We start from the raw sequence: 11,543 nt of genomic DNA on the forward strand, positions 1-11,543 counted from the left end.
TGCATTTTGCTGACTGAATGTTACTAATACCTCAATGTACCGCTAAGGACGCGTAGAGACTCCGTTGAATCGAAGGAGGTTACATATGTTGTACGATAGTAGGTCCTTCTCAGTAAGTTCAAGGAACAGACGGTACGATAGTAGGTCCTTCTCAGTAAGTTCAAGGGACAACAAAAAAATCAATGCTGCAAATTTTAAATTTGCACTTTATGTGATCTTGTGCACATCTTGTTGTATATTTGAGATATTTCAAAAGTTATTTTATTCTATTCTATTTTATTAAAAATAAATGGTTTAATTAATTTTATTGAGAGAAAATTAACTTTGTTGACTTATGCATAAGAAGCTCATTTTGACAGGATATTACGTTGCCATTTTACCATGATTTGTATAACCTCCTTTTTAATTACTCTTCCTGCTCCGTATTTATTAGGAACAATCACTTTTCAAATGAATTTGATTTGGTTTTCTCAATAATTAGTTACCCTTGAATTTTGCTGACCGTATACGTTACCTTCCTATTCATAAACTTCTCATTTGTTGGGCTGTTATTATCATTATTATTAATAAGTAATATAGAATGTTGCCTTTTAATGGGAAGAACCGTTTTCCAACGGGAGAAAATATATTCCTTCTATATTAACTCAACTACATTGCTTTTTCGGATAACAAAGAGAAAACATATATTGTTCTACTTTTCTTCCTTCAATTTTATAAATTAAACTAAGTGTCTGAGTTACTATGTCAATAATTTTTCTCGTGTCTTGATAGCCTCGGTACGATTATCGCCGGGAAGAACCTGTTGTATTCTGGGGGAATTGGGCAATCTTGCGGATAATTCCTTAGTCCAGTGACGTAGTCGCGCCTCAGGTTTATTTCACAGTTTGTTATTTTTGCAGGTTAATCATTTTTCGGTCATCCGCAACAACAATCTAAGGAAGTATGGCTGGAGATGATTCTAACAATGACGGTAACAAGAATGTCACAGACTCTACCCTGGCTGTTGCTACTGTTCCTCCTCCGGCAGTAGTCACCTATGCAAAACAATTCCCAGACGTTTCCAGAATTGAAGTTTTTGATGGACAGAATTTTCGGCGTTGGAATGAGCGTATCTTCACTTTGTTAGATGTCCACGGTGTTGCTTCTGCTCTTACGGAGGTCAAACCAGATGAAACCAAATCAGATGCCAAACAAATTGAAAAATGGAATAATGCTAACAAGGTTTGTCGCCATACAATTCTTTCCACATTATCTGATGTACTTTTCGATGTCTACTGTTCCTACAAGGTTGCCAAAGAAATTTGGGACAACATGAATGTCAAGTACACTGCTGACGATGCTACCAAACAGAAGTTTGTTGTTGGAAACTATCTACGGTGGCAAATGAAAGAGGACAAGGAAATCAAAGTGCAGATCAATGAGTATCACCAACTCCTTGAAGAATTGAAGGCGGAGAACATCCAACTCCCAGATGCGTTTGTTGCTGGTGCGCTGGTTGAAAAATTGCCAAACTCATGGACTGATTACAAGCAACAGCTGAAGCACAAGCACAAGCAGATGTCTCTTAATGATCTCATCAAGCATATAATCATTGAAGACGTCAGCCGAAAGGAATGCGAAGTTGCAAGAGGCAAAGCTTTGGAGTCAAGAGCAAATCTAATCCAAAACAATGCGCGCAAGCAGAGGTATGAAAATAAATCCGATCATGCCCTCAAAGTAACTAATCCCAATTTTAAACCAAACCTAGGAGGTTGCTATGTGTGTGGAAAGGTAGGACATAAAGCATATCACTGCAGATATCGGAAAGTGAATGGTCAGCCTCCTAAGCCAAAAGCAAATTTGACTCAGGGAGATGATAAGAAAGATGACGATGATGATGTTATTGCTGCCGTCATATCTGAAGTGCATCTTGTTAGTGATGTGAAAAAATGGGTGATAGACTCGGGGGCTACCAGACACATCTGTGCAAAGAGAGATGCCTTTACCTCCTACACTTCTGTGGGGGATGATGAAGATCAAGTCTATCTTGGTGATTCATGAACTGCTGCAGTGAATGGCAAAGGCAAAGTACTTCTGAAGCTTACTTCCGGCAAGACTTTGGCTTTGAGCGATGTGCTACATGTGCCTACTATTAGGACCAACTTAATTTCTGTAGCACTGTTAAACAAAGTAGGGGTTAAAGTATCATTTGAATCTGATAAGATGGTGATGACAAAGAATAATGTGTTTGTTGGGAAAGGGTACTGTGATCAGGGGCTCTTTGTTCTTAGTGTCTCTGACTAGTTTTATATTTCATCGGACTACTTTGCTTAACTATCAGTTTATTCAGTTTTAATAAATTTGTTGATTCTTTGCATTTATATACATCGTTTCTCATTCATCTGTTTTGGTGTTCCTATATTTTTATATATCCTGTCTATAGTATTTAGCTGAATACATGTTTATTATAATTTTATTTAACTATGATATTGAAAGCAAAGTGTCGTGAAAATTATGTCTGTCAAAATTAAGTCTTCCTTCATGTTATGGTTGAACAGCATAAACTTTAAAATTTTGTTACGATTCTAAATTACATCTTACAAAGAAACTACTATGAGTATTGTTTACGTACAATGTCTTGTTACAAATTATATATACACATTTGGAAGATGCCTTGAAAAATAGTTTCTGTAAGTAAGTGTATGTTTTCTTTGATACATGAAATGAATTGAGTGAAATGTATAGAACATAGTTATTAGTTATGTACACTAGTTTATATACGTAGCCTGCTACAACTTGTATGAAATTTTTGTTAATTTCTTTTACGTGGGGGTATATAATAGAATATGCCTATAATTTTAAATTTGACATTACATGCTTACATATTTAATTGATAAATTTATCTTAAGATTACATTACTTAATATGAAATAACCATTGCATTATAATAATACAATGATGATAATTGGATATGAACCAATAAAATAAATCTATTTATTTTATTGATGAATATGATGTTGCTTACGTTGTATAAGCAAATTTGTATAATCTGTTATTTTTGTATAAACCAAGTTTATTTTATAGACTTGAAGATATGAGATTAATTGATTAAGAGACGTCTTAATCAATATTTGTGAATTTAACGAATTCGTTGATAAAAACCCCGGGAAGAAAGAGAAGGAAATAAGACTATGCCACTTGAAAAACGACAAGTGATGGGAACCCAACCTTTATGATTGGAGATCCCATGAAAAAGGTTCATATGGGAAAAACAAGTCACTTGTTAGTTATGTTAGCACTAAATTGTTTTGTCTTTTTCCTATAGTGTTATGCCAATGAGAAGTGCTAATTAAATTTTAAATTTGAGGGTAAGCTTTATATGCTTTTAATGATTACCATAAACCCTTATGCGTGGTGCGTGGTTGTAGCATGCACTAGATGGAATCACCTATATGAGTGTCAAGTGGGGCCGCTTGCATGAGACCGTGGCGGGTCTCTAGAGCACTCATGAAAACCAGACATGCGCACGGCCTAAATGCACAACACAGCGATAACACGAGAATTGTGGGGGTGTGATGCGAGTGATACACCTCTAACATACGCCAAGTGTCTTTGGTTCATATAGCTTGCTACACCAATTCACTGTGTGTTAAGTTTATCATTCTAGCACTGGTTCATATAGCTTGCTACACCAGTTTGATGCATCATACTCAAAGGTGACTCAGGCAAAATAGTTTAATTTAAAACTTTTGAAATATGTGGGGGATTGTTGTATATTTGAGATATTTCAAAAGTTATTTTATTCTATTCTATTTTATTAAAAATAAATGGTTTAATTAATTTTATTGAGAGAAAATTAACTTTGTTGACTTATGCATAAGAAGCTCATTTTGACAGGATATTACGTTGCCATTTTACCATGATTTGTATAACCTCCTTTTTAATTACTCTTCCTGCTCCGTATTTATTAGGAACAATCACTTTTCAAATGAATTTGATTTGGTTTTCTCAATAATTAGTTACCCTTGAATTTTGCTGACCGTATACGTTACCTTCCTATTCATAAACTTCTCATTTGTTGGGCTGTTATTATCATTATTATTAATAAGTAATATAGAATGTTGCCTTTTAATGGGAAGAACCGTTTTCCAACGGGAGAAAATATATTCCTTCTATATTAACTCAACTACATTGCTTTTTCGGATAACAAAGAGAAAACATATATTGTTCTACTTTTCTTCCTTCAATTTTATAAATTAAACTAAGTGTCTGAGTTACTATGTCAATAATTTTTCTCGTGTCTTGATAGCCTCGGTACGATTATCGCCGGGAAGAACCTGTTGTATTCTGGGGGAATTGGGCAATCTTGCGGATAATTCCTTAGTCCAGTGACGTAGTCGCGCCTCAGGTTTATTTCACAGTTTGTTATTTTTGCAGGTTAATCATTTTTCGGTCATCCGCAACAACACATCTATCAAACTAGATTGAGTTAAAACATTTTGATGATCTTTCAGAACTTTTATTTCAATCCTATCCTTTCCTAGTGAGTACAGCAATAAATTAATATCATCATTCTGTAAAACATTTCTCAACCTATAAAGGGAGTGATCCAGTGCATTCATTGCTTTGTTCTTCACTACGAATTTGTGATCTTTGACATGGTAACACTACGCTTCTTGAATCAATTTGTTAATTTCTTCTATTGACAATCTTTCTTTGTTGTTTGTTATTATTATCTCGTTGGTATTTCCGGTGGATTGTTCCTTAGCAGTAAAAGTTAGGATTCAATTTTCATGAACAGAAAAGCATACATCAAAAGACGGACAGGCAGAGTAAGGGAAAACAAGAATAAAAGAACCTAGCAGATTCTTCTCTCACCCTTTGAAACCTTGATTAAGAAGCTGCATTGGTTATCTACAATTTGGTCACTAAGCTATCAATCCCTCGTTCATTTAGTCCCTAAACTATTTAAATCAACTATGAAAATTACAAAAATTTAGTCGTTGAACTATAAAATTTCAAGACTTCACTCAACAATTCAGTCTGCATTGCCGCACCATAAGCAGCCACTTCATCAGGGTTAATGCTCTTGCATAGAACTCGTGTCCATCTTGGCATAATAGATAGAACTTAAATCAACTTAAAAAAATTCTTGTAATAGTAGTTGTACTTTTTCTAGAGGAGCCACTAACAACGACAACATAATGGATAAAACGCATGCCCATCTTGGCATCAATAAGACAACTCTCGACACTTTTCAAACACTCATTGAAAAGATCCATATTAATTTCCTCAAACTTGGCACGAGCAATGGATGAAAAAAAATTTAAGTCCTGAAACAATAAATCTACCTTAATGGTGGTGACAAAAGCAAAAAATATTGTCATTTTGTCTTTATCGCACCCCGTTCCCAAGCTCCTTATGGCCCTTGAGTTCACAATAGCATCACAGATAAATACAATGCACAGATTTCTGATTTTGATTGGCAAAAGTTGGACCAGAGATATAAAACTGAGTGCAAGGATCAATTCAATAACTGGAAGTAAACTAACATTAAAGTATATTTCGTTAATATTGTTCATAATTATTTCAAATTTCACACACATAAAATTGAAAATTACTAGTTAATCAATCTGGATAGTGGCTTTTACGATACTCTTCAACTTAACCAAACAATCCTTGAGCACCACTTTCTTATTCTGTTGGATCGAATAAAGTAAAATTTTGGCCTTTGAAACTGCAAAAATGATCTTTAATTCATCTTGATTGTGAAGCTAAGAACCAATATCCTTTGTTCAAAAAAAAAAAGGAACCAATATCCTCCTAAGCCTTGTCTAATTTGTAAACTAAATAATCCAGAGCATTCACTGCTTTAACTTTTTTTTAGTACTTTTCATCTTCATCCTTGTATTTCTCAGATTCTTCAATCATGCTTATAAAGCTGAGAACCAACAATGACCGTTGGTAAAAAGGTCCATATTCTCCGTCTCCATACACTTCGTAAAAAGGTCCATATTGAGTGCCTCAAACCGCGCACAAGTTATCGATGAACAAAAATCAATATTTTTCAAAGAAAGCATCTATCTCAATAGTGGTATCAACAGCAAACGCGGATGTTATTTTTGCTTTTTCACGTGAGGTTTGTAACCTTCTGAGGCTTTTAGTGTTCCCACTAATGTCCACTTTGTTTATTTTTTCCTTTCTAACTCCTCTACAAAACAGTTCACCATCCTATTATCAAAGTCCTCTCCTCCAAGGTTAGTGCCTCCGGCAGTGTCTTTACCTTCAAAGACTTCAACTTTAATTATGAGTATAGACATATAAAATGTACCTCCACCAATATCAAATATGAAAATATTCATCTCTTTTGAAGCCCATATGCAAAAAAAAGCAGCAGCATCAGTTATTAGTTCATTGATTATCCAAGTTACATTAAGGTTGGAATTGCACCAGATTCTTTGGTGGCTTCAAGCTTAAAATCATTGAAATAAGCTGGCACTACAACAATTGCATTCTTCCAAAACTACCTCTTCAATCTCTCAAACCTTAGACTGAAATAATTGGATCATTCTGAATGAGCTTAAAGGGCCATAACATTAGATCATTCTGAATAATTGGATCACTATAGTTCCTTGACATCGAAGGCATGCCCAATGTCTGAAACATGTTATTGTTTGCCTCCGACATGATACCGATACATGTGGCTATACTTTTAATCACTTTAATTTTTTCAGTGTCAGGGTTGTGTCAAATGTCTATTAGTTCATTGTGCATGATGATCTCATTCAGATTAGTTTGACCCTACCATCACGAGAAGGATGTGCCAACGTCAATTCCAATTGCCGGCCCCTCGTATTTTTTAGCCTTTCATTTCAGAAGAGAAAGAGAGACATATAATTGTTGAATGATTCAGGTTTGTTTTAATATCCATGAAATGGGTTGAATGAGTCAGGTTTGTTTTAATATCCATGAAATGGAATATGAAAGTTATCTGAACGTGTCCATGTTAATATTATAGGTTTGTGACTTCTTATACGTCCATAATTGCCAGATTGGATCAAGCGTTTGAATTAAGATTACTGTTAATGAGAATATTCAAACACCTTAGCGGCCCTGCAAGTAGGGGTGTAAGCGGTTCAGACTAAACCAACGAAACCGAAAGTCCAAACCGAACCAAACCGAAAAAATATCCGACCTTGTTTGGTTCGGTTTGAAATCGATCTGAACCAATCAAAACCGATCTAGTTTGGTTTGGTTCATGGTTTTTCATTTCGAGATCTGTGAAATCGATGAACCTCCGATGATAACCCCACTCCTTATTCTACTAATATTATATTATCCTGCCTCGCACAAACTTATGGTTAATCCCAAAATTAAAGTCCAACATAAAATACTTTTTAATCCATTCACTTTCTCTCATCATTATCTTCATCTCATCTCATCAGTCAGACTCTTTCATTTCTACTAAAAAATAAACCCTAGCCATCAGCCACACCAAACCAATTGTTCATCACCACCGGCCACCGTTGCAATCGTTTATCTCTTGGTTAGTTTTATCATGTTTATGCCATTGATTTGTTAGTTTGACTATGTTTTAATTTTGAGAAACGATATTTGTACAACCATTTTGATACAACTTTTGTACAACTTTCTCTCTCATACTCACATTATGTTTTTATTCTCTCTTCCTTTTTCTCTCTCCATTGTTTTTGACCAATGAGAAGAGAGAACAACAAAGTTGTCTCAAAGGTTGTACCAAAATGGTTGTTAAAATATCACCACTCTTTAATTTTAGGATGTGCTTTTTGGAATTTTTGTGTTTGTTGATGAATGATGCATGTATGTATCATGGATGATTGAAATATTTAAGTTTGATGAAGTTGTTTTTGAAGAATGATGGATGAATGAATTTTGGATCATATGTATGAAATATTGAGTAAGGTTAGTTATGAAAAGTTGTTTGAAAAAGAGAGAACATGAAAAAACAATATATGAAATACAATTATACAAAGTTCTATGAAATATTTTTGTGAGAATATGATTTTTTTTTTAATTGTAGTAAACAAACCGATCAACCGAACCAATCCAAATCGAACCAAACCGATTAGTTTGGTTCGGTTTCTTTTTTGAAAAACAGTGAAAACCGAACCAATCCGAACCGATGAAGATTTCATCGGTTCGATCATTTTTTAGACTGAAAACCATTCCAAACCGAACCGTTACACCCCTACTTGCAAGTCACGGTCAATGTTTATATTTGATGTTCAGTTCTATATAATTAAGAGAATGAATTAATGTCACTTCCCTGTAATTAATCATATAAACTTGATAAGGCAAAGTCAATTCATAAAGCTCTAGAAAGGTTTCAATTTTCAACCACATTATCAACTTAAATTACAAAGATTATTTACTCGACACTAGAATAGAGTCTGAGAATGATCAGATCCTAAAGTAAGCTTTGAAGGATGCTGCTAAAACTAGAATAGAGTTTGAAAGGTTTACAAATTACAATACAGAAAACAGAAAGAAAGAAAAAAAGAGTAACATGTGAAACACAAACATAATTAGATATTGGTAATAAAACTAGAAAACAGAAAGAAGAAAGAAAAAAAAGAGAAACATGTGAAACACAAACATTAACTTAAACATCAATTTTATTAGATAATGATAATAAAACTAAAGGTCTGTATTCAGCAATTTCAAAAGCAAGACATCACTTAAAATCTTATCCAAGAAAAATAAAATTATTAGCCTTGGATATAAGATGTTTCGACATGCGCTCCAGCTCCTCCAGATGACCCTCAAGAACATCTATTTCTTTCTCTTTGTTATTCTTATCAAGAAAATCCATAGCAACAGTAATTGCTTTGTTGATCTTCGCAATTTCTTGAGGAGAGAGAATCAGATTAACATCCTTCTTCTTTAAAGCATTCTTCATATTGTAAACACAAGAATCTAATGCACACATTACCTTGGCCCTTCTTAAAAATTGCATATCTTCCACATGATATTTCTCAGCTTCTTTAATCATTTTTTCAATGTCGAGCATTGACAACCTTTCTTTGTCATTAGTAATGGTGATTGTGTTCATATTGCCAGTAGATATTTCCCTTGCAGTAACAGTTAGGATCCCATTTTCATCAATCGAAAAGCATACATCGAAGGGATGGCCACGGGGAGCTGGAATACAACGAAGCCCAAATGAACCTAGCAGATTATTGTCAGTAGCTCTTGGTCTCTCACCCTCATAAACATGAAAATTGACAATGCACTGGTTATCATAAAGGGTGAAATATCCATTTGTCTTCTTGACGGGTATGGAAGTGTTTCTAGGAATCACCACACTCATGATATTTTCCATATTATAAGTTGCGATACCAAGTGACAATGAGGTAACATCTCTTAGCACCAAGTTGGGGACATTCTTAAAGCCTTCACTCAAAACAGCAGCCTGAACAGCTGCACCATAAGCAACAGCTTCATCTGGGTTGATACCCATGAACAATTCCTTCCCCTTGAAAAATTCTAGCAATAAATCCTGCACTTTTGGAATCCTAGATGACCCACCGACAAGAACAATATCAGCAATATCACTCTTGTATATCTTTGAATCCCTGATACAGGTGTCGACAATATTCATACACTCATTGAAAAAGTCCATGTTAAGTTCCTCAAATTTGGCACGAGTAATTGATGAAGAAAAGTCGATTCCCATAAATAAAGCATCTACCGCAACAGTGGTAACAAAAGCAAAAGAGAGTATCCTTTTTGCCCTCTCACAGGCAGTTCTCAACCTCCTTAAGGATTTTGCGTTCCGACTAATGTCCACTTTATTCTTCTTTCTGAACTCCTCAACAAAATAGTTCACCATTCTGTTATCGAAGTCCTCGCCCCCAAGGTGAGTGTTTCCTGCCGTAGCTTTTACTTCAAAGACATCACCCTTAATTGTGAGGATGGACACATCAAAAGTACCGCCCCCCAGATCAAAGACAAAAACATTTCGGTTACCATCACGGTCATTTCTCTTGTCAAGGCCATATGCAATAGCTGCAGCAGTAGGTTCATTGATTATGCGAATGACATTAAGGCCAGCAATAGTACCAGCATCTATGGTGGCCTTTCGCTGAGAATCATTGAAGTAAGCTGGCACAGTAACAACAGAATTTTTAACCGGCGACCCCAGATATGCCTCCGCAATCTCTCGCATTTTCGTAAGCACCATAGAAGATATTTCCTCAGCACAAAACTGCTTCTCTTGACCCTTGTACTTAACAGTAATCATCGGTTTGTCATTAACACCAGAAACAACCTTGAATGGCCACAACAATATATCTCTTTGAACAACCGGATCACTAAACTTCCTACCAATTAACCTCTTAGCATCTGAAAAAATAACATTAATAGTAAAATAGCAAGTGCATACTAATCAGGGTTTTAAAAAAAATGTTTTCGATCGTGAAATCAAGAATCTTTACTCAACTGCATTTGAGTAGTTTCTTTAAAACCAATTTCATTACATGATTTTAACAATGATAAAGAAATAGATAAATTTTTTCAAACCAACAACAAAAGAAACCTAAATACAAACATGAAGCAGTAGATAAATAGAAATAGAAATTTACCAAAGATAGTGTTTTGAGGGTTAGTAGCAGATTGATTCTTAGCAGCATCACCAATCAACCTTTGCTCATTGTTGAAAGCAACAAAAGAAGGTGTTGTTCGGTTTCCTTGATCATTGTGAATAATCTCAACTCTTTGGTGTTGATCAAGCCACACAGCAACACAAGAATACGTTGTTCCAAGATCTATTCCCACTGCACGTCCATCGTGTTCTTTTCCCATGATCTTTCTTCTTTTGATGTAATCCATGAAAATAAAAGAAATAAAAAATAAAAACTCAAGTCAAAAGATTAGGAAGAAGAAAAACTTCTAGGGTTTGTTTGTTGCTGTTGAAAGTAAACTTGTAAGTCTTTCTTATATAGGAGAAATGGTGCGTAGTATCCGAATGTGAAATGGTGAATGTTATGGAAGGAAATTCGTTACAACTGCATTAAAAATTGATTATTGATCAATTTTATGAATTGATTATTGAAAAATTAAAAATGTCATTTATCAATTATCATAACTGCATTAATTACTAATAGAAGTCGACAAATATTTGCATAAACAGCATTTGACAAAAACATGGGTGTGGAGTAGTAAACCGTTATTTGCTTTCTTTCAATGTTCTTTCGTTCCTTTTAAAAAAAATGTTTTTTATGTACCAAAAAAAAAATGTTTCTTCATTTTTTTTGAAAGAAAAATAAAATGTTTCTTCGTTTGGTAAAATACAAAAATCAAAAGAATAATTAATTACTCCCTTCGTTCCTTTTTAAATGTCGCTCCAGTGTGGATTTTTCGTTCCTATTTAACTGTCGTTTTGGAATTTTAAGGGTATGATTTGACAATTATACCTTTGTCAATTACTCTTATCTTTTTCAATAAAACTAATTAATGATATATATTTGAAAAACTAAAATTTGTTTTTTTAAACAAAGTTTGTTTGTTTGTTTGTTTTTTTAACAA

The 11,543-nt window shown here is 34.4% G+C and overlaps 1 protein-coding gene across 1 annotated transcript; it reads right to left on the reverse strand.

Annotated features, from left to right (window-relative positions):
- Positions 1-8,647: 8,647 nt before the first annotated feature.
- LOC146905210 (heat shock cognate 70 kDa protein-like) lies at positions 8,648-10,820 on the reverse strand. The gene is made up of 2 exons (XM_085726827.1): positions 10,601-10,820; positions 8,648-10,361 (listed from the first exon to the last, which is right to left on the reverse strand). The coding sequence occupies exons 1-2, from the start codon at positions 10,818-10,820 to the stop codon at positions 8,704-8,706; spliced, it is 1,878 nt and encodes a 625-aa protein (XP_085582953.1). The 3' UTR covers positions 8,648-8,703.
- Positions 10,821-11,543: the final 723 nt, after the last annotated feature.

The sequence above is a fragment of the Medicago sativa genome, chromosome 7 (genome assembly GCF_051527215.1).
Source record: "Medicago sativa cultivar Bolivia chromosome 7, Bolivia_mono, whole genome shotgun sequence".
Taxonomy (NCBI): Eukaryota; Viridiplantae; Streptophyta; class Magnoliopsida; order Fabales; family Fabaceae; genus Medicago; species Medicago sativa.

Coding starts and splice junctions, on each gene's coding strand:
- LOC146905210 (XM_085726827.1), bottom strand. CDS start 10,820: ATGGGAAAAGAACACGATGGACGTGCAGTGGGAATAGATCTTGGAACA. Junction 10,362..10,600: donor CCCTCAAAACACTATCTTTG/GTAAATTTCTAT, acceptor TTATTTTTTCAG/ATGCTAAGAGGTTAATTGGT.